Source organism: Spea bombifrons, chromosome 1 (assembly GCF_027358695.1).
Source record: "Spea bombifrons isolate aSpeBom1 chromosome 1, aSpeBom1.2.pri, whole genome shotgun sequence".
In the NCBI taxonomy this organism is placed as follows: domain Eukaryota; kingdom Metazoa; phylum Chordata; class Amphibia; order Anura; family Pelobatidae; genus Spea; species Spea bombifrons.
This window is the reverse complement of record NC_071087.1, coordinates 40,902,694-40,926,812: the sequence shown is the minus strand read 5'-3', so window position 1 is coordinate 40,926,812 and position 24,119 is coordinate 40,902,694. Positions and strand designations below refer to the sequence as shown.

The following is a 24,119-nucleotide window of genomic DNA, read 5'->3' as shown; positions in this document are numbered from 1 at the left end:
GCTGTCCGTGCCCTCTGAACCCCGTGGCCTCGGAAGAAGAAGGAAGAACTGAAGAAGAAGAGGAGCGAAGAGCAGGAAAAGGAGCTGTAAGGAGAAAAGAGGAAAGGTAGGAAAGCATACAGTGAGAGTGGATTGGTGTATGTGTGTGGATTGGTGTATGTGTGTGGATTGGTATATGTGTGGATGTGTATGTGTGGATTGGTATGTGTGTGTGGATTGGTGTATGTGTGTGGATTGGTGTATATGTGTGGATTGGTGTATGTGTGTGGATTGGTATATATGTGTGGATTGGTATATATGTGTGGATTGGTATATATGTGTGGATTAGTGTATGTGTGTGGATTAGTGTATGTGTGTGGATTGGTGTATGTGTGTGGATTGGTGTATGTGTGTGGATTGGTGTATGTGTGTGGATTGGTGTATGTGTGGATTGGTATGTGTGGATTGGTGTATGTGTGTGGATTGGTGTATGTGTGTGGATTAGTATATGTGTGGATTGGTGTGTGTGTGGATTGGTATGCGTGTGGATTGGTATGCGTGTGGATTGGTATATGTGTGGATTGGTATGTGTGTGGATTGGTGTATGTGTGTGGATTGGTGTATGTGTGTGGATTGGTGTATGTGTGTGGATTGGTGTATGTGTGTGGATTGGTGTGTGTGGATTGGTGTGTGTGTGGATTGGTATGCGTGTGGATTGGTATGCGTGTGGATTGGTGTGTGTGTGGATTGGTGTGTGTGGATTGGTGTATGTGTGTGGATTGGTATGTGTGTGGATTGGTGTGTGTGTGGATTGGTATGTGTGTGTGGATTGGTATGTGTGTGTGGATTGGTGTATGTGTGTGTGGATTGGTGTATGTGTGTGTGGATTGGTGTATGTGTGTGTGGATTGGTGTATGTGTGTGTGGATTGGTGTATGTGTGTGTGGATTGGTGTATGTGTGTGGATTGGTATGTGTGTGTGGATTGGTGTATGTGTGTGGATTAGTATATGTGTGGATTGGTGTGTGTGTGGATTGGTATGCGTGTGGATTGGTATGCGTGTGGATTGGTATGCGTGTGGATTGGTGTATGCGTGTGGATTGGTGTATGCGTGTGGATTGGTGTATGCGTGTGGATTGGTGTATGCGTGTGGATTGGTGTATGCGTGTGGATTGGTGTATGCGTGTGGATTGGTGTATGTGTGTGGATTGGTATGCGTGTGGATTGGTATGCGTGTGGATTGGTATATGTGTGGATTGGTGTGTGTGTGGATTGGTGTATGTGTGTGGATTGGTGTATGTGTGTGGATTGGTGTATGTGTGTGGATTGATGTGTGTGTGGATTGGTATGTGTGTGTGGATTGGTATGTGTGTGTGGATTGGTGTATGTGTGTGGATTGGTGTATGTGTGTGGATTGGTGTATGTGTGTGGATTGGTGTATGTGTGTGGATTGGTGTATGTGTGTGGATTGGTGTATGTGTGTGGATTGGTATGCGTGTGGATTGGTATGCGTGTGGATTGGTAAATGTGTGAGAGTGATGGGTGTTATGCTGTACCATTTCCAATGTATTTTTCATTATATAATTATGCTCTAAAGTACATCATAACTCCCATCACTCTATACTGTTCTATACAGTGGCAGAGCTGGGAGACAGAGGCCTTGCACCCCCACCGCAGGACTCCTGAAAGGTAAGTGAACTTCAAAGAGGGAGAGGGTAGATAGTTAGGAGGGGTAGATAGGGAGAAGGGAGTGAGAAGGGGTAGATAGGGCAGAAGGGAGCGAGAAGGGGTAGATAAGGCAATCATACTCCTATCATGCCAAGTCTGCGACTGCCTCCTGGAATCTGGGTATGCCTGGGCATGATAGGAATGTGATTGCTGTTAACAATTATATATATATATATATATATATATAGATATATTGTTATTTAATTGTTTTGTCCTATTTTGGTGTGTTACTTACTTTAAATAAAAGTGTTAGATTTTTTTTATGGTGTGTGTGGGGGGTCATATTCAGTTTCGGCCAGGTAGTTTTAAAGTGTGTGTGGGGGGGTGCCACATACAGGATCTGCCCCGGGTGCCAAATACTCTAGGTACGCCCCTGCCCTCCCCTACACAATTTCTTCATCAGATGCCCTTGTGGCTGTGTGTGCCGGCGCAGGGAGAAGGAAAGCCCAAATCTTGCGATCTCGGACGTCGCTAGATTTGGGCTTTCCTTCTCCCTGCGCCGGCACACACAGCCACAAGGGCATCTGATGAAGAAATTGTAGGCAGTGGCGGAACTACCGGGGTCGCGACTGCGACCGGGCCCTGGAGTTCTGCCAGTCAGGGGGGCCCAAGGGGTGCTGAGCGGTTGCTGAAAAAGGAGAGTGAGAAAGGGATAGATGTGGTATGCCGTTTTCAATAAACTTTGCATAAAATAGTTAATTTGCATTTCATTTTAATGGTTCAGAAAATGTCAGGCAAAATGGTCGGCCCTCGCACATGTTCACTTCATCAAATCTGGCACTCTTCGAAAAAAGTTTGGACATGCCTGGCCTAGTTGATAAGGTTCAAAAACCTTGAGATATCATGCCTTGCCTCTCCACCAAGGACACAGGCCACCTGCAATCACGTAGGGTTGGATTCACATTGCTATGATTTTTGCCAATACTCGTTTAAGGATGCATTCTCCCTCAAGTTTCAAGGTAGGTGAGACAAAACAAGATCTAGGAACCTAGTTGTAAAATGTAAAACTTATTTAATATTATGAGTAAAGTCCTCACACATAAATTGTTCCTCCTTTCACGATACCATTTTTATTTAAGAATTAATCAATATGTGTTGCTTTAAATATAAAATTAAGAAATCGGTGTAACTGCATGGAATCAAGGAAGCAAAAACTGTTCTATGGGTTCAGATCCTGTTGTAAACAGGTATTATTCCAAATGACTGCAAGACTTTAGCCGTGTGGCGCAGACACCTGTTTCTAGAAGCAAAATACCTACAGAATCAATTCAGTTTTGGGGTTAGCATAAGTATGTTGCGTGATATGATATTATAATGTGTTCCCCTCCTTTTCATTTAAAATACATAGCTATTGTTTGGCTACATCAAACAGAGATAAAAGAAACCCAATGTCTTCAAGCAAAGAAACAAAATGTCATCAAACACTGTAAAACTATTAGCATTGCTTAGAAATACTTTCCCCACAAATCACATAAATTTTTCTTCACAGAAAATTATCCGAAAAGCCAGGTAGACTTTGAAGGAAGCTTGATGTATAATGTTTAATTTGGACAGATTTTATTAAAATAAAACAAAGACTTATTTAGTGTACGTTGTACTTGTCTGTTTACAGCTTTTGAAAAGACATTTCTAAAGGAAATAGTGTAAAAATGTACATTTAAAACAGAATAAATTAGCAAGCTGCTAAGTAAAAGTAATTTGAACAAAATGTGATTTTCTTTAGCGAAATACTGAATTAATTAGCGTTATAAAATGCAATTAATATTCAGTAATTAAGTCAACTTGAAATCAAATAAGATTGCCAACATAAAACCGCAGTCTTACTTCACAAAGTAACATATATGAATAGGAAGTTAATATTTCCTGATTTTTTTAAAAAGAAAAATAAATGCAGAGCAATTTGTTCCAATTAACTGATGATTTCAGTGCGTTCAACAGACACGTTTTGTCCTTTTCCGGCTATGGCTGGTTCCAAAGTTGGCAACTGACCCAGGCTGGCACAGGCATCGACTAATTAATATTTTCCAAAAGTGCAATTTGCTGAGGCAGCTATGGTTAAAATTAGTTTAAAAAAAGCCTTTAATATAGTTGTATGAATGTACACATACACATATACATACATACACATACATACATACATACACACAGAGCAAGACAGAAAATAAGAAAGTGAACAGCCAGTTGGGATTTATTTGCTTCTGGTCCATGACCAAAAACAAAAATAATCACCCCTTTAGCAGCCTATCAGTGTTGCAGTGAAACTTGACAACCGTATTTTTCCTACGACTTCCAACAGTGTTTAAAATGATTTCGGAAACATTTGTTAGAACGCATTATTTCTATAGGTTTATTGCCAGCTCAAGCTAGAGTGTAAAAACTGAACATTTCTCGTGGAAACAGAGCAGACGTGCTTATTAGGTGCCTTTAATGGATTTAGGCTCTAAGAGGAAACCTATGAAAGATTATTTTTCTCAGCACTCGTCAATTAATCCACTCTTACTCCATGTATTTTGCATCTACCCTGCAAGGTTGGAGCTGAACCAGCTGGCCCGATTGAAACAAGATCCACTACAGTTATGCAGGCTAGCAAATTTATTGCAGCAGAGCTTCGTTTAAGGAGAAGTACGATGCTTGTTACCCTGTAAAATTCTCCCAAACACATTTTATGTTAAGTACTTAAAGAATCATTGAGGTGTAAATTATTTAAAAAGTAAACCCTAATTATGGGATATTAAAATGTTATATGCGATAGCTAAGTGAACGTAAAGATTACGCGATATTATTTCCCACAGAGACGTCCCTTGCATCCTCGTGCTGCCATCCCCGCACTCCCGCTAGTCCTGCTCCCAGAAACCTCTAACGACCCTGCAGTAGAAGCTCAGCTGCTCCCAGCGACCGCGCAAGCTGAATAAAGACAGAATTCTTTGAGCAAGGTAAGAGGGAGGGAAAGTTGTAAGAGCAGGAGAGAATTAATGGGGGCGAGAGCTGAGGGAGAATAAGATCTGTGAGACCCGAGGTAGAGGGAAAGTTGTGAGTGAGAGAGGAACAGCTATGAGAAGGGAAAGCTAGAGTGCAGGAGAGTGAATATCTCTATATGGATGTGAAAGTGTATGGCATTAGCATATGTCAGAATGTGGCTATGCTGTGTGTGCATGTGTCAGTGTATACTGTTAGCATGTGTCAGTGTATACTGTTAGCATGTGTCAGTGTATACTGTTAGCATGTGTGTGCGTGTTACTGTATGGTGTAAGAATGTACGTGTCGGTACATGGTATAAGAATGTACGTGTCAGTATATGGTGCAAGAGTGTCAGGCATAAGCCTTGGTTAGTGGAACCTTGGAAAGCTAAGGAGAGGGCGAGTGTGTTTGTATATGGGTTAGTCTATGGTGTTAGTGTGAGTGGGTATTAGGGCAACTAAGATCATCAATCTGTAGGGGAGCATATTTGTCTACACCCCTTCCAGCTGCACAGGACACTTTAAAGGCTCCTGGGGGCTCCCCATGATACAAGTGGCCCCCCTTTAATATGAGAGAGAAAAAAAGACATAAGCACCAGTAAGTTGAGAAAGTGCTGGGTAAAAGGTATATATGTCAAGATATTAATACCATATTTATAAAATAATATGTACTATTACACCCATACATAAAGTCATAGGAACTGTAGAAAGGTGCTGTGGTTCCGTAACGTTGTTGCCAATGGGGTGTGGGCTGCAAATAACTTCTAATGCCAATAACTTATTCTCACTGACAAACACAAGCACAGCATTGCTGATTGACACAAACACTAAGCTAGGCTTCCAAGTGCCAGCAAAGATAGGATGTTTACTTTGACCTCTGCCACGACATGCATTTCAGTACAGTGGTAACAGATTTGTTTACCTCTCGTCTGGTTTTTATAGCAGCATCTTGAATTATCTGTGCCATCGCTTGTTTGATGTTTTCAATCCCTTCTTCCTTTTGCTTTTCTCTGAGCAGTGCCTGCAAAACAGAAAAAGGTGTAAGGCTATTGCTGGATATCAGTCTTATCTGTGGATATTTGAGGTGGATTTTAATATAACTGTGTGCATACACACACACACACACACACACACACACACACACACACACACACTATATACACATATTATATATACACATTCTAGACATACACACACTATTATATATATATATATATATATACACACACACACACACACATTTACAATCAACCTTTTATAGTCGAAAGGCAATAAAAGTATATACAGGCTTTTTAATACCCCTTAGTTTTATACTTTGTTTATATTGTATATGGTAATATTATGTATTTAACTCAATTTTATGTATTTAGAGAAATCCTGAATGTAAGTATTATAGCAACAGTCTGGGAACCTTGCAAACCTTTTGAAACGCTGTAATAACACTACATTGGCATTGTTAGCATATATAATGCTAAGCTTGCATATGCGTGCGACAACAAAACAGTCATTGTGCCGTACCTGAAGCACCGCAGTAAATGCTATCACTGGCTTCCAAAAGTATTCACAGGACTTCCATTTGTTACACTGTGATCACAGGATGCTAAGTACATGCTTTAGGAATTAAAATGCCAAGAGGAATAGTCACTTCTAAAAAGTTACACATTCTCGGTCAACACTATATATTTTAAGAATTAGAAGAATTATTTTAACGTATTATATATATATAAAGAGGAAAAAACACGCGGGAGCATTGTAACTAGTAAGCAATGTCACCATGTGTTGTGTCATGTTGAAAGCAAATCCTATTTTAAGTATTTTCTGCTTATATCTGTTTACAGTGTTAAAATTGCGAACTGCCAAGCATGTGCTTCAGCGATGTATTTTACGTACAGGGAAAATAATGTTTAGACATGGTCCTTGCCCTTATCATTCAACTACCCATGTAAAAATACAATGTAATTCTACCAATCAGAGCATAAAAACGAATAATTTAATTTTCTTTAATGTATAGATCGACATAGTTTGCAATGTTTTTGCACCTATGAGTAATGCATGGTAAGTATACACTCCAACCACAATGTCCTGGAACAATATATTATCTACTGTAGCTTATGCACCTCTCTCAACCATCTATGGTCTTTTCCCAAAACCAAAAAATAAAACTCCTCTAATCATTTCCTCCTGCTTTGGCTAGCACTATGCCTGGATCAGGTTGCAAGGATGTTAAAATCAATAAATCAATGTTGCAATGGATCATTTAATAACCAACCTTTACTGAGAGTTATCAAGAGCAGAGAGAATGTTTTCTCTTTAATACTGGACCTTACGAGATGTTGGTTGCCAAAGAGAGGCAACCAACAAGTGAAGATGTTGATATGAGTTGAGCTTTATGAAACTTGCTCTGCTACAAAGAAGTTTATGAACATTACATGCCGGTTCTTAATTTAAGAGTGAAGAAATATGAAGCAAAGCTGTTTTGGCTTGATCTAAAAATATAAAGTGGTGGAAAGGCAGAAGGCTACTTAAGGTTCAGGAATATGAAGTGATTTTTATGGTTTGTAGATGAAAGATATTGAGGCCAGTTAACAAGAAAACAAGAATTATAGTTTGCATATTTTATTTGATCATAAAAGAAGGCCAATTAAACGCTTAAAAATGCTGCTATAACTAAGAGTACACACTGCTGGTGCTACGTCTTCCCGGTGAGGGGCATCTCGGCTAGGACTCTGGAGCATCCTATATAACTGTTGCTATCTACAAGAGGAGTAAAATAAAATATACTCAAGATAGGCAAGTGACATGCAAACTTTATAAATATTAAGTATTTTCACCTAAACTACCTACAGCTTCAGTGTTAACCCTACCTGTTATTTCTATTTCGCTATCCTGTTTCACATGGGGTAACACATAGGCCAGATTCCCTTAGTCACTCTTCACAATGGGTAAGACCAAGGAATATGACTGATGTGCTGCAAAAGGTTGTCGAGCTTCACAAAATCATCAGAAAATAGCAAGTGTTGTAAATGCCCATTTCCACCATCAGGGAAATATTTAATAAGTTCCAGTCAACTGGAAATGCTATGATTTAACCAGGAAGAGGACGTGTGTCTATGTTGTCTCAACCCATTGTATTGAGGATGGTTTGAGTGGTCAAAAAGTCTCCAAGGATCACAGCTGGTGAATTACAGAAGTCAGTTGTGTCTCGGGGTCAGAAAGCCTCCAAAACTACAATCTGATGTCCCCTGCATCACTATAAGTTGTTTGGAAGGGTTACAAGAAAAAAGTCTCTACTCTGATCCAAAAACAAACTCTTCAACAGTCTTCAGTTTGCCAGACACTACTTGAACTTCAAATGGATTGTGTGCTATGGTCAGATGGAATCAAAATAGGGCTTTTTTTTTTTTTTTTACAGTAAACACCAGAGGTAGGTTTGGAGTACACAGAGAGGTAGCCATTTCGAAAAGTACCTCATGACAATGGTTAAATATGGTGATGGCCTTTTAATGTTTTGGGGCTGTTTTTCTGCCAGAGGACCTAGACATTCTGTTAAGATGCCATCTACACTGTCAAATATCACCTGAAATGGGCCGTGATTGGATCTGCCAGCAGGGCAATAATCCAAAACATACATCAAAATCAACACAAAATGTGTTTGCCGACCATAAAATCAGGGTCCTACCACGGCCATCCCAGTCCCCTGACTTGAAATAAAGAGGCAAGTCCACTAGTGTTGACCTCAAAATTTGAAAGCTCTAAAGAGAATCTGTATGAAGGAATGGTCTCCGATCCCTTGCCATGTATTCCTCAACCTCATCACGCATTATACCTTGGCAGAGGGAGGTAGCACAAAGTATTAAACTAAAGGGTGCCAATAATTGTGCTACACATATAGTATACCTTTTTTGTTTTTTGATAAACCTGTGTTGTGTGTGCAGTTGTTGGATATCCGTGAGAGTGTTTTTGTGTATTGTTTGAAGAGAAGATCAAAAAGGTTAAAAAATAAAGACAATTCTTAATTGCTCATATCTACCAAGGGTGCCAATATTTGTGCACGACAGTGACATGTTATTTGACCAACATAGAAAATATACACATACAAACACACACACACATCCAGTAACAGCAACAGTTAATGGGTCGGTTGGGGAGATTAGTAATCTTCCTTTTAATACCAAGGAGGGTTGTTATTGTAAATTGAAAGTTACAATTTGGTAGAATACCTGTGATTACATAGCTGTCAGGGTCCATGTACAACATCCCATAGCGAATATTAAGACTGCCTCCTCCCCAGCAAGGACATTCTTATAAATGTATAATCTCTTATTACACTTTATTTTAGATTACCTTAACTCAAACAAACCTTACCTTACCACTAGACTAAACATTTTAACTGTGTAAAAAAACAAACAACAAAAAAAACCCACTAAACCTCATAGAATGATCGTACATTTCATGGCACAAACACACAGAAAATACTATATTTAAACCACAGAAAACCGCGTCCTTAAAGTAATTGGTGGTTAAGTGGTTTAGCCATTTTCACAACGCACGTTGTAGTGTGAGGTAGTCACTGCTTGTGTGACGTAGACTGCTTACGTGCATTTTGGCTGAGAGTGGTTGTTCATTTTCTTTTAGTGTTGGGCATTGAATTGGTACATTCATATTCTGTATTTTCTGACTACGACTTGATTTAGTCAGGTTCATTGAATCGAGCCCATATATTCCATAAACCTTGTTGTTAACTCATATAAAAAAGGTACAGACAACATACTGAAGTATATTGTTCTCCGCCTCTTTTTATTAAGTCCTTTTGGTCTTCCGACCTGTTTTAAGCAAGCAAAATTTAATCTGGTAATGAGCCAAGGTGCTTCTGTCACAATAAGAGTGTAGTTATGTAAACTAGAGTGCCACTAACAAAAAAAAAAAAAAATCACATGCTAAAAATGGAATTATTTCATTGAGTTCTTGGTGTCAGCAGGAATCACCTACTGTACTAACAAGACAAAATGGTTTATTAGGCGCAATGCTGAGCACAATTCCAACAATGTCACCTAGTTTTACCTGGTCCTTCTGCAAGGCAACCTCTTCTAACACCCTTGTGGTCTCCCGGAGTCTGCCAACGGCCTCGTATTTCTGCTCTTCAATCTCCGAGTACTTTGTCTGTAGCTCAGCCACGTGTTTCTCTAGCTCTGCTCGTTCTCGCTTGAGTTGCTCCTCATTTTGAGTGGTTAACTTTAACCTTAACGTTACGAGAAAAAAAAAAAGCCCAAATTATAAATGTAATGTTTTCACAGAAAAAACAATTACTTTTTCAGGGCTATTTGTCACCTCTAATTAGGTGCAGCATCTCAGGCTGCTCTTCACTCTTTAAATACTGGATACATATCGCCTAGCGATACAGTGTTACTTCACTAATTACCATAATATCTGTGTATTCTACATAACATTTACAATGATATATAGAACTTCACCAAGGAACATTAGTTTGTTACAGACATAGTGTAGTATGTTAATAAAATACTTCTGTGCACAGGAGCTTCGGGTCTGACCATTACCTGGTTTCTAACTGCGTCAAAGAAGACTGGAGCTCACGTGCACGTTTGTCTGAGGCTTCCTCCTTGTTTTGAGTAGCGAGAATTTCTTCTTCCTTAAAAACATAAAACCAAAGTCACATGTATATGAGACCACGCAATGGGTCATGGACAAAAAAAAAAGACTAATGCTAGTTCTCAATAACTCTACAGACATAAATACAGAATGAAGAAATGGAAACACAACATCAACACCGAGAGGCACAAGAAAGATCTTCTTAATCGCTAGCAAGTAATAAAAAACACAGGATTTTGACAGTTCTTTGTAATAGAATATCTGGAACGCTATGGGCAGTGACTAGAAAATACATAATGACTATCCTGTATCCCAAAACCGATGATATGTGGCGATGCTTCTGCCGGCGGATTCTCGGAGATGGTGTTGGATGCGTGACATGGACAACCCAATGTTCATATAATAGAACACGCCTTCCGTACAATTTTCCCCAAAGGTAACCCACATACCCATCCCATGGTACTGGCTCACCTTCCTCTGCAGTTGTTCTTGAAGGTTCCCGATAAGCTTGTTCATTTCATCAATTTTCATATTTGCGGCACTTAAATCCACTTTTGTTTGCCTGTTAATATTGGATAAGATCTCATGCTGTGAAGTTGAATTTACACAGTTCTTAGAAATAAATTAACGACAGCAAATACTTCTTGACAGCTATGACTAGGGAAATACAGTTTTGACAATAAGAACATTGTACAAACAAGGCATTCTTTGTCTGTTTAGAGAAACAGATTCCTCATTACAATGCGTTTATTTCCAGTTTTGGTGAATAGATCAATTTATTTTGATTAAAGGGACTGCGGGAAGGGTTGATGCAAACATATATTACCTGAGCTCAGTAGAAAGCTGCTGAATTTCCAAACTTTGTTCTTTAACAGTAAGTAGAATCTGCTGATTGGTCTTAATATATCAAAAAAAGGGAAGATGTGTGTCAGGAGATAGCAAAGACATTATGTGGCGTGCACATTTTCATTAAGCAGCAATATATTCAAATCTCTCAAGTATCATTAACGAGAAACGTGAAAAAAATTAAGCAAGTAAATAACATTTCATTACTAGCTGACAAAGCAGATATCTGTAATCCACAAACATGTGTATGACACTTAACTTATACATTGTGCTAGCAAAATATCTAGTACACACATACATACTTTAATGACCTTAATGGAGATCCAAAAATCATGGACTGTTTGTGGCCCTTGAGGACCGGAATTGTGACTTTGCTACACACTAGCATGCTACTGGTGAAGACTAACCAGAGATGTGATCACCTCTCCTTTCCTGCTACTAACGCCTCTGCTTATGTTTCAATCTTCAGAAATAATTACTCCTAAGCCCCGCTCTTCTGTTGTCGCTGACAGAACAGTGTCCCCAAAGCTATAAACTGCCACGCTATCCACCATTCTTCTAGTTTGATTGAGTTTTATTCAAGTATAGAACATAAATCACATACAAGGCAAATTGCGATGCAGCGCAGAACACAAAACGTCAACAGTTTAAGTGTATACGCTGATGGTATTGTGTACTGTCTATAACTAAAACAGTACACCTGAACAAAATAGTTAGCAACAGAAATCACCCCATACAATAAAAAAAACATTTACCAGTTCCAAGGGATTGGATATAGTGGCACCTGAGGTATGGCGTTGTGGGTAGGAAAGGGGGATATGACTGAAGTCCAAGGACTAGGGAGATCAGGAAAGCGAGGACATGGTATTTTTTGGAGAGTTGGAGTTCCTGGCAGAGACGTTTGCCGTGTTTCTTAGGGTCCTATGCATGCAGTAGCACACAAAGGAGCCTCTCAGCAAAGTTGTTATAACGGTCACTTCTTTGGCACCCTTGGAAGTGAAATGTGCTTTACTCTGCCCCATATTAAGGGAAAAACTATCCTGGTGATGGCTCGACTGAGACCAAGGGGGTCGTGGCTGAGCAACATACTGCAGAACAGGAAGAATCTTGTTGAGCAGAACCAGGACTTTCCCCTTGATAGTAAGGTCTCTGTGGCTCCAAAGTATACTTTTCTGTATAACTTTGTTCAGTCTGCTTTCCCAGATTTTCAGCCATCTCTGTTAAATCAGACCCCTAGGATTTTGATGAAGTCTATAGTGACGGTGAAAGGTAGTGGGTTGGAAGTCAGATCCCAATGCCCGTATGGTCTCAGGCTTCCTGCAGTTGACATTTGCGCCTGAAGCTTTGCTGAAGTCCTTGCATGTCTGAAGGACGGTCACATCATCCACACAGGACAGAGGCAAAGACCTCACTCTGTTTCTTGCTCCTGGTGTGGTGATCCCTCATATCTCAGGGTTCCATATAATGCAGTCTGCTATTCTTCTAGTTCAATCGGCCCAGGAAGTATTTTACATTTTTTCAGCGTGCAGCCACATGTATCCAGCAAGAGCCCGCACCAGCACCAACAAAGCTAAGTGTTCAGCGACATTGGGCACTTGCTTGCCAGGCATTTTCCAAGTTTGCCCGATGACCAGCCCAGGTATGCACACACTAGCACAGCTGAGGAGTCAAAGCAGCTGGCAGAGGATACACAGATAAAAAGATGGTGGAAGATGGCCCCTCTAGAAAAAAAGTACGGACTGGTAGGACAACCTATTGGACTGAAGGATATGGTTCTGTTGTGGCAATGGCCAGTGTATTTTTTTATGTTGTAGAAGTTGTAGAGGTGGCATTAACAAAGGGACTGCATTTTTAATTATTATATTGCATGGTACACTTCTGTAGCATTGTGTTGCATGTGTGTTTTCAAGTAAAACCGGATGTCAATTTTCCAGTGGTTGTGGGCATAAAGGGCCCATCGCAATGGAAGCGTAAAGCACTTGGAGATGTATACTACCTTTTGCTGTCGTTTTTCAGCAGCCTGGACCTGCGTCTGGGTCAGCTGTGCCTGGTAAAGTTGTTGAAGGTGATCCATTTCTTGTGTGGCTGTGTGCCAGAGCTCCAAGGCATGATCCTTCTCCTGGAGAAACAATTAGAGGCAGCTTCAGCGCCCAGAAATACTAATTTCCATAGATTACCAATATAGAGTACCAATAGTCAACAGCTGCAGTTGATAACTTAAATATGAATTTCTAAATCTATAGGTTGTGGGCCAGAAAGAATAAAAACCTGGGTTAATGAAAAGGGACGTTTTTCTTTTACATTTTAGCTAAAAGAATGTAATAAAAGCTGATTAGAAAGAGGTATAGAAGAGTCAAGCAGGGGGCACTGTTGCTTTAGTTATGGTGACTGAACGTACCTTCAGCAAAAGAAGGAGCGAGGTGTGTACTGTTGTACCTTGCACCCTTCAGACAGAATTTCTAATCTAACACTATATATGAAGAGCTAATTTAATAGGTCACAGATGTTTCGTGAGTTAGTGTACATCTGTGTAGTTTAAGAAAGCTGTGCCAGCAGAGCTAAAATAGCTCTTACCGAAGTCATAAAAAAGGTCTATTTTTTAGATTTTCTTTTTCCTTTTCGCTTGGAATTAAGAACTGCTTCAATTTTGTGGAAAGCAGAACTGTGTACATTTGACATCACGCTTTAAAAATACAGGGGGGGAAAAAGCAAGGATAATAAGTTAAACAATCCGGTACGTAGAGAAATAGTGTTCGCTGTTCAGCTTACTTGATTTGCAAGTTTCAGTTGTTCCTGTAGGTTTTTGATCACTTCGTGTTCGGTGAATACCTCCCTGGCCAAACCAGCGCCAGAAGGAGAAGAATCCAGCTGCTGCTCCAACGATTCTTTCAGCTGTTCGTGCAGCCTATTAAATCAATGAAAACAAATCATTTTCTAGAATATTACAGTCAACGTAGCATCTAATTAACGTTTAATAGTTACTCTATTTAAAGAATTCCACAACGCAGGGATTGTTGGATGTATTCATTATGAATTGACATTATCAGCTATATAACATTTCGAGTACAGCATCCGTGATTACTTTATTGGAGGACGCAGATGAGAGTCCGTTCATTAATCATGACAATTGGAAAGACACCTTCTAATGTGTACAAGGCAGCTACAGCTTCGTAGGCAAAGGTTTTTCTTATGCTAGATTTATCCCGTCTTGCTAGCTTACTAAATGGATTATACATTATTGGAACACAATGTGCATTCATAAAAATCTACACTTGTTCAAGATAATCCAAGATGCCTATAAAGTTTGTCAATGAATACATAAGAACATGCACGTGTTAGAACAGCCTGCAAGTAACAACGTGATCCAATCTATCACTAATCTATGCTAACTGCTTTTATGATAATGACAGATGAGAGTTTTGTATACTGTCGATGTTCGTTTCTCTTTTAATGTAGATACCAGAAGAGGTTTGGAAATGAACGTAAACTCTACAACATTGCCAATTAAAGTAATTATCCTCAAATCAAAAAGATAGGATAGAAAATGTATGTGGGACAACGATCTAGCACTTGTCCAAGTCATTATGAAGATGGACAGGCACGCAACGTCTGTCATTTCCGTTCTCATGTTTGGCAGAACCCTGGGGCTTGTTGAGTTATCTATTTCTGTTAGCGGAATGGTGGAAAACACCAAACACATCATGTGTAGCCAACATGCATCTCCCAGGCTGTTATTTAAACACGATTCCCTATAATGTTTTGCTAGCCTGCGGCAAGCTGATGACAACGGGAAGCTGAGGAACCTTCTGGCCACACTTGGTCTACACAATAACCAGGAAATAAACCACAGAGTTTTAGTATTTGAACAACTTGTCTCTAGTTGTCAATAAACTTAGGGCTGAAAAAATCCCAAGAGCCATGCCCATAGCATTTACTTAGGATTAATAAAATAACTAATGTTGGTTTTTAAGGAATTTTCATTATTTTTCAAAAAGTTCCAGATCTCTTCGGAAAACCACAGCGATTCTGAGATCAGTGTGACAAATGTGAAAATGTGTGTGGATCACAGCTTGTTCTCATTTCCTCTGCAGTGAATAGCTTGATCGCTATATAAAGAGCGATCACAACACTCAGCTGGTTCACATAACCCTGTGGTAGTAATGCGGCAGCTCGTATACAGAGTAAGACCTGTTCTGACCATAAGAAGAGTGTGCGTTGGTGTGTTCAGAAGGCTTTTGACTGTAGTCTAGGGCAGCAGTTCTCAACCTGTGGGTCACGACCCCTTTGGGGGTCGAACGACCCTTTCACAGGGGTCACCTAAGACCATCGGAAAACACATATTTCACAATATATAATGAAATAATTTCAATGGTTGGGGGTCACCACAACATGATGAACTGTATTAAAGGGTCACGACATTAGGAAGGTTGAGAACCACTGGTCTAGGGAATCATTTGGCCCCACGATAAGTCACACTCTATTAACTGAACCTATCCTATATAGCACATGACCATTTAACTTCTAACATAACATGACCCTTTAAGTAAGAATTGGAGGCAGCCATGTTTTATGTGCGTGGGTGTGTTAGTGTATGGTGTTAGAGTGAGTTTGTGATTTAGTGTGTATGTGGTACTGGTTGAGGTGGAAGTGACGCAATGGCACCAAACATATCCTGTATCCAGGTATGCAAGTAGCCCACGTTTTCAATAATTTAGTATTTATGAAGTGGAATGAGGTTATTAAAAAGATATTGAGAACTGCAAACAAGAGATACGCGCCAATAACTTATAACAACCGCATTTCAATTAAAAAATTGCTCATGTATGGTAGCTCATCAACTTTGACCTGTCCAACTTTGACCTGTCCCTTTTAGTATTGCCATGTCAGGTAATGTCAAGTCCCCCCTCCGTTTTACTTGGTCCCTACATGTCCGAAATAGGTCAGATTATCCCCTTGCATTTGTTTGTATCCTTCCTGCGTCTGCTATCTAAGTGATGTTCAGACTTTATACCTGACAAACACGGCTGTTTATTCTAAGTTGGCCGATCCCACTAGGAATTAAGCACGTCTATAACCAGAAACAAGTTATCATTCTTCAACCGAGCTTCTCTGATAAAGCTGTCTGCATTATCATTACAAAAGCAGGAGGGAATTAAATGCCATTTGAATATCAGCTACAGGCAATTTATCCATAATAAAAACATACAAGCCAAGAATTAGAAGGAATGATAAAAAGGGAATATAAAACAGAGAGGAATAAATTATCAAAACCCCAAGCGGCACATGGTCATGGAAGATAGGGAGACAGTCATTTAAATGCAAGTGCATTTCAGCATTAGAGGATACAGAAAAGATTGCTGCAAACCACGTGAGTGGAGAGTAGTGCGAAAGAATTAGCGTTATTGCACAATGGTTTATTTAGAACGCTGGTCTGCAATGACAGCAGGATTGGAAACATTTGTACGGTAGAACAAGATACAATAAGGGAGGCCAATATTCAGTAAATTTAGGCCATCAAACTAAAGAAAGATCAAACACAAGCAATAAAATAAAAATTTTAACAAACTTTAAATTTGAGTATTTTGAAATGATACAGCAATTGTAATCATATATAAAGTACTAGCATAGTCATTGCTATTTTTCCTGTTTTTAAAAGAACCCATTTCTTATATGAAACTTTCAGGTGGGTAAAAAAAACTGGCAATAAATAAATAATTTTTTAAAAAAAATCATAGATGATGATTGCGGGTAAGAAATCCTTGACCCATTCTGCTGTTCTCTAAATGTTTTATACTGGTTTTGAAAATGGCATATAATCAGAAGAAAAAGGCAAACTAGATGGGTCGAATGGTTCTTATATGCCATCAAATTATAATTGTCATCTTTTATTTATACAGGGCCAAGAATTTATGCAGCGCTTCTTACTGTCTTACAGTAAACTAGGATTGATATACTTAGAAAATAACAGTGTTTGTAAATTCCAAGTATGATCTTTAAGACTAAACTGTACAAAAAAAAATAAAAATAAAGTATTATTGTAAAAGTCAGACCTCAGCAGGGTGATACAATGGTGGTTATGAATAAAAAGGCTGCAATCCGTATCGATATCTGCAATTGTGACAAGCTCTAGAGCACCTTCTGACAGAGCAATACAATTTGGCACATTTGGTGCATTTTCATACATAAATATTTACTAATCCCAAGTGTAACAAGGCTATTTGTAAAGAAAATAGAGAAAAGGAATAATAATAATGAATAATAATAAAACCCACATGGCAAATAGACCAGCCTACCTTTCATTTTCTTTCACTATGCTTTCAAGTTTTAGTCTCATTTCACCCATTTGTGCCTGTGGACATACATAGCATAGAATAAAGAAATAAATAAAATGGTAAGCAGATAAACAATGATGTAATATTCACAGTAAGAAAAGCGCCATGAAATTCCGTAGTGCAGTACAATGGATGGACAGGACATAACAAGTAGTATGTTACATAACAAATTGACTAACAGAGACAACACGTTAGGAGGGCCCTGCTCAAAGGAGCTTACAGTCTAGAGGGATTTAGGGTGTATTACACAATAGGTAAAAGTGCCTTTGTCAGGGATGGACCAGCCACACTAATGTAAGTATTGCATTAGAGGGACTAGGAGAGGTGAGCTAAGGGAATATGGGGTGTTAATGTGCAATATTATAAGCGTCCTTAAAGAAATGGGTCTTGGGGGATTTTTTGAAGGAATAAAGGTAGGGGGAGAGACGGATAGACCGGGGGAGGGCATTCCAGAGGATAGGGGCAGCCCTGGAGAAATCTTGTAAGCGTGCATGAGAGCTAGAAATCAGAGGACAAGATAGAAGGAGATCGTTGGATGAGTGGAGAGACCGGTTAGGAGTGTATTTAGAGATGAGTGAGGAGATGTAGGGAGGGGAACCGTTGTGAAGGGCTTTGAAAGTAAGAGTTTGGATTTTGAAATGAATCCTGAAGCGCACAGGCAGCCAGTGAAGAGACTGACAGAGGGGAGAGACGTTATTAAAGCAACATGAGAGGAAGATAAGTCTGGCAGCAGCATTCATGGTGGATTGTAGAGGGCTGAGACAGGTAAGAGGGAGACTAGCTAAGACAGAGTTACAGTAATCAAGACGGGAGATAATCAAGGCATGAGCCTTAGTGGCATGCTGTGTTAGTGACGGATGCGGGCAATGTTTTTAAGATGGAGACGTCAGTTTTTAGAGACAGACTGAATGTGGGGGGAGAATGAAAGGTCAGAGTCAAGGGTGACACCAAGACAGCGTGCATGAGTAGATGGGGAGACGATGGCACCATTAGCATTGAGGGAGATAGATGGGGGAATCTTAGCATTGGAGGGAGGGGAGATGAGGTTCAGTTTTGGAGAGGTTAAGTTTCAAGAAACGTGCAGACATCCAGGTAGAGACGATCTAAGACAGAGGGAGAGAGATCAGGGAAGGATAGATAGATAGATCTGGGTGTCTTCAGCATACAGGTGGTATTGAAAGCCAAAGGATCAGTTTGCCAAGTGAGGAAGTATAAAGAGAGAACAGAAGGGGTCCTAGAACAGAGCCTTTATTATTAAATGATTAATGAATAAAGTATATATATGTTTTATAGCATTGCATGCTGTGGTGTGAGACCCCGGCACTATAGACTGTTTTATAGCATTGTATGCTATGGTGTGAGATCCCGGCACTATAGACTGTTTTATAGCATTGTATGCTATGGTGTGAGACCCCGGCCCTATAGACTGTTTTATAGCATTACATGCTGTGGTGCGAGACCCCGGCACTATAGACTGTTTTATAGCATTGCATGCTGTGGTGTGAGACCCCGGCACTATATACTGTTTTATAGTAATTATAGCATTTAATAATAAAAAAAGCCAAATGGATGAATTCTTCAAATAAACGCTTTAAAACTTGATAATAATCCGGGAGAAAATACCTGATAGAAGTGGAGTTGTTTGCTCATTTCTTCAGTATGTGCATCAAATTCTCCCATAAGTAAATCCATATTTCTAAAAAAAATAAAAAAAAAATAATAATAATTTCAATGTGTAGTAAAAAGATAGTCAAGCAAACACATTTTGCTTTGGCAGCTATGATTAAGGTCATGTCTATAGACCTTGTATGTAACTTACTCGATATAGCCCCCCTTACAATCTTACTGTCTGTGCGTGTGTGTGTGTGTATAATAAATACGTTCAGTGCCGTGTAAAGTTCAATAAAAACTAATAATCCTTAGAACTGTGTAGAGATCATGCCATGCTACTAGATGAAGATAATCCTATTTATCTGGGCTTCATGTCAGAAATGTATCACTTTTTAATTCGTGAAATCCCATATCTTTGTAAAAAAAAACAAAAAACATTGAGAAGTCATATAATAAAACCATAGTGTGATAATAAAGCGACAAAATACAGTCACCAATTCAAACTCCATTTAATGAAACTACAATTACCTTTTTTCACTCGCGGTGTGTGAAGTCTCATCCTAGAATAAAAGAAACATGGTTTTATATATATCCCCAATAGTAAACAAATCAAAGCTTTATTTCACCCACAGGCGGAACAGAAGTTCCCGAGCCATGTGCGGATATTACAGGAACAAAAAAAAAAATCCTTGTGTGTACTTTGTATTCTCTAAGCATTACGAGGGACCAACCTCGCCGAGTTTCTTGAACACCCGGGCAGACCTTGTATGTGACGGACGTCATTTGGTAAGATTTCTTGAGACATCTTACTCATGAGGCTATTCCTTAAGCAGGGCAGCATGTGATACGCGTCATACCCCTAGTTTAGTGAATAAGCCCCAAAGATAGGTAGATCAGTAAGGGTCTGTTCATAAAAAAAGGAGTGCTAAGTAGATGAGATAAACCAACTTGACTATGGCCAATGTAAGCAATGTAAGTCAGTGAGCTCTTATGCATTAAAGCACAGCCAAGATTTCTCATGCTATCCACACCCTTAAAATGAAACTATAAAAAGTTAGAAAGAAGGCCCAAATAAGATTGTATGGGAACTAGATAAAAAAAAAAAATTATTGACCCAAAACCTCTATCAGGGGACAGTCTGAAAGCCTATATAAGCAAGATGGTAATTTTTTTTGTAATGTATTGGAAACCAGAGTTTTATTTCTTACCTTTAGCATAGTTCATAAATAAAAAACACAAAAAAAACTACAAATCGAGAAACTAATCATACGAGTAAATATCAGATCATAAGCACATTAAAGGTAATTAAAGTACTAAAGTGATATTAATTTTTTTATTATTATTTCTCCATAGGTACATGCTGGAAACAACACGGCAACGGGATGTTTGTGTGTATGTGCAGTATACATATAATGAATAGGAAAATGGATTAGCCCAAGAGTATATGGAATTTTTTGTCAAAGTTGTTATCTTTTAATGGGATAACAAAGGGGAAAAAGATTTAAAGTTACAGAAAAGTTCAGGACCTCAGGAGGTTTTTTTCTTCATATAGAATGGCGGCAGATTAAGGATCAGTGAAATCCTCGGTGTCTTCCCTTCTAGGGAGAGAAATCTCTTGCAGGCTCTCACACCATCCTAACGGGAGAAACTGACGCCCAGCGTCAACTACTCTCTAAGGACTAGACAGGTTTCCATTTGTTGTCCCAGCTCTCATGTATAATATTAGAAAGGATCTACATCATAACGTGATGCTAAATTACCCGTAGAACAGGGCTTCCCGTGTTTTGCTCTTCATATTGTTTCAGTGCAGTCCTTAATCTTTGGACTGGAAGGAAAAATAAATAAATAAATAAATAAATAAATAGATTAAGACATTGAAGGAATGAATAGTAAACATTACACAGAATATGCTTTAATAAGAGCGTTACAAGGCTATAATGAATATAAACAATGGGAAAAAAACCTTAGAATTAGATCTGGTTTATACCAGTTAACATACAAATTTCTCAGGAATTCACATTAATAATATACAATATAATGCCAAATTAAAATCAAACTAAAATTTCACTTTCCACTCTCTCTTTTTATTTGCAGGAGACATTATACACTTTTCATACTACGGACAACCTAATAATTATATGTTTCCCTCCGGGGGATTCCGGCGTGCGAATTGTGTCCGCCAATTAGCGCCATCAAACCCGAATCCCTAATGAATACGTCTCCGCCGAACCCTTTGCCAGATGGGCATGCGTATATGGCGATACACAAAGGCCCGTACGGCCTTTTATAGATCTATGAATGTTTTAGATCTGTGAATGTGCAAACTGAAATGTCAGGTTTTTTTTTTTTTATCCAGAAAATTAGTGGTAATTTGGGAATCACTGAATAACATTTTATAACACCCAGTCGCTAATTGGTAGTAACATTTAAGACAAACTTGATTCATTTAAGGCCATAGGACAAAAAAATAAAGAGAAATATGTCCCAGAAAAGCAATTTTCCTTTTAATTTGATACAGTGTCTACTGAAAACCGGTGCGTATCTCAGGAAGAAAATGAGCTGATTAAAATCAGTATCACATCAATGTTGCTATTTCTGAATGTACAGTATAGCTATTACAGATTCTATGCTATTGCAGAACAAAAAAGGAATTGCTTACCTTCGTCCCTGAGAAAATCCATTTCTAAGGCAGCCATTAGACGCGTAATTATTCAATCAATTCACACCTAATTGGCAAGACAAAAACGGAACAATGGCGCATATTATTATGCAGTTAATATGAACCTATTGTTATCATAACTATAGGGAGATACTGAAAATCTTCTGGGATTGTGAAAACATCCAAAAAAAACAAAAAAAGAGAAGTGAAGCAATCTATGTGAGAAACACATAAATGAACAGTATGTAACTAGGCTTAAAGGGACACTGTATACTATACATCATATCCACTATACTGCACATGATAGCGGAGAGGGATCCCGCAGCGTTACCCTATAGACATTTGCCCTTTTCCCAATGCTCCAGCTATATAGATTCCAAGGGAGTGCTACCCCGCTTTCGGCTGAACACATCTCCTGGCGCGCCATATATTTACCACCAGTCAGCTCCAGTGATGTTGAGTGCATGCTCGGAAAGCTCTTCCATTGAGTTTAATGGAACTGCTTTCCTGACACCAATTGGCTTAAAGCAGCCAATCGGTGGCAAGACTACATGTGAGGAGCTGCCACCTCTCCCTAAGGCAAGTACTTTTTTTTACCTTTAAAAGAACGCATATTAAAGTACTTTAATATACTCTTTGGCAAGGCTGTCCAATATTAAATTGTCCCTTTAAAAGAGAAGCATTATTTGATACAGCACGATTAATAACTAATTTGTTTATACAGAATTCCACATTATAAGTATTTTAACGGCAGCTAAAGGAACCTAGAGGAGGGTACCAGAGGCTGTGGAGAGTATTTCTGAACCACAAACGTATATTAAAGAATGTTTTTTGTATCCTAGGAAAGAACAGTTAGCTTCAAGTACGTGAGCCCCTCTACACCTTTACTGTCTGAGGGTATGATCAGGCGACAAAGGACTGGGTCTCGGAGCGGAGACCCTGGAGGGATCTCTGAGCGCTGGCTGATTGCACACATTGCAATCAGGAACACACGGCTAATAATAATAATAATAATAAACTTACAAAACTATTATAGATACCCCAGTGATGTCACCAAAGAATTAAAATGCTGCAAAAGAAGCACCCCAATATATACAAATAGGGTACTATGTAAGGGGGCGATGTGGCCTAAGTATGTGGAGTATTGCTGTAAACATAAGGGGTTGCTTTTTATGAAGTTCTAAGCAGATTTACACAAAATGTGTTTTTTCTTCTTCCAATTTTGGACTAATGTTTTTACATATTAGTGCCGATATGGCAATACCCGTTCAGTTACATCCATTATGCTGTTTCTATGTATAATATATGCAGGTACACTAAACATGGAAAAGGGGAATCACAGCTGATCAAACCCATGGTAAAAATGCCCAAATAAATCTTTGGTCATGTAGAGGTTAAGGAAGAGAAGAGGGCATTAAATGGACCCTTAAACCATTGCATGCACTTTGCTACATATGACAGCGAAGAGGTCCCTTTACATTTTGGTGCGATTCTCCTTGCACATGATGAACGCTTGCTGCCAGTCAGCTCCAGGGCTGGCTCAATGAGTTTGGCGAGGACAAACAAGCAGACAACCAGCGTTGCAAAAACAGAAAGATGGAGAGGCATTGTGATCTGGAGCTGCAGCTTCTCAAAAAAACAAAAAAAAAACACCAAAAAAAACTTTATTTATATATTTTTTTAACACACCAAAGAAACCCCATTAAAGAACTTACAAAGTACTTAAACCCCACCCCCTCGGTATGGATGAATGGGGCAGCGGAATCCCTTTAATTGATTTGTGCCACACGCAGAGTAATCTCTGAAAATTTGTTTTTCTTGACATTCATAAAAGCCGTTTAACTAACTTGATGGGATTGTGTTTAAATGGCATGTCCACGTTAACTGCTTAAGGTAGTGGTTGTCTCTATAGGGGCACTTTTAGACACACAATTCCTGCCTCTCTAATACAATAACAATGTGAGTGTAGGAATGGATCGCTGTCTGTCTCTTTCTGACATTATCACTAAATGCTCAGCGCTCCCAAAACCGAGCTACAGGTGTCTTTATGTCTCGTAGATCCCATAGATTTACCCGGCCCCATGTATACATAATACCGTGCAAACGAACAAGCACTGCATCTGTGAACAGGGTCTCAAGTACCCGTGTATACCATCCAATCAGAGCCGAGCCGTACACTCAGCATGCGTTCCATTCATGCTCTTAAATATCTCCATCTATACAGTTACCCGTCGTACGTTCTTCCTAACAGCCGGCTGCTGCAGCCTTTACTCCCGATTTAATCTCGTCACTTCCCTATTTGAGTCAGCCAAGCTCCCACAGCTCAGACTCTTCCGCGGTAACCACAGCAACAATAGAAGCCAGCCGTTAAACATGACCGGAACAGACTTTCGAATAATCA

General features: G+C 39.3%; 1 protein-coding gene across 1 annotated transcript in view; it reads right to left on the bottom strand.

The window, feature by feature from the left end:
• SCLT1 (sodium channel and clathrin linker 1) overlaps positions 1–24,097 on the bottom strand; it is a 41,858-nt gene extending 17,761 nt beyond the window's left edge. Inside the window, exons 1-13 of the mRNA XM_053461298.1 lie at positions 23,947–24,097; positions 21,719–21,785; positions 20,820–20,884; positions 19,588–19,619; positions 19,072–19,144; positions 17,410–17,465; positions 13,886–14,021; positions 13,113–13,235; positions 11,097–11,167; positions 10,742–10,832; positions 10,219–10,310; positions 9,725–9,902; positions 5,586–5,684 (exon numbers count right to left, since the gene is read on the bottom strand). Of these exons, the coding sequence (XP_053317273.1) occupies positions 5,586–5,684; positions 9,725–9,902; positions 10,219–10,310; positions 10,742–10,832; positions 11,097–11,167; positions 13,113–13,235; positions 13,886–14,021; positions 17,410–17,465; positions 19,072–19,144; positions 19,588–19,619; positions 20,820–20,884; positions 21,719–21,755 (1,053 nt within the window). The 5' untranslated portion in view covers positions 21,756–21,785; positions 23,947–24,097. The remainder of the gene's footprint in view (positions 1–5,585; positions 5,685–9,724; positions 9,903–10,218; positions 10,311–10,741; positions 10,833–11,096; positions 11,168–13,112; positions 13,236–13,885; positions 14,022–17,409; positions 17,466–19,071; positions 19,145–19,587; positions 19,620–20,819; positions 20,885–21,718; positions 21,786–23,946) is intronic.
• Between the last annotated feature and the right edge of the window lie 22 nt (positions 24,098–24,119).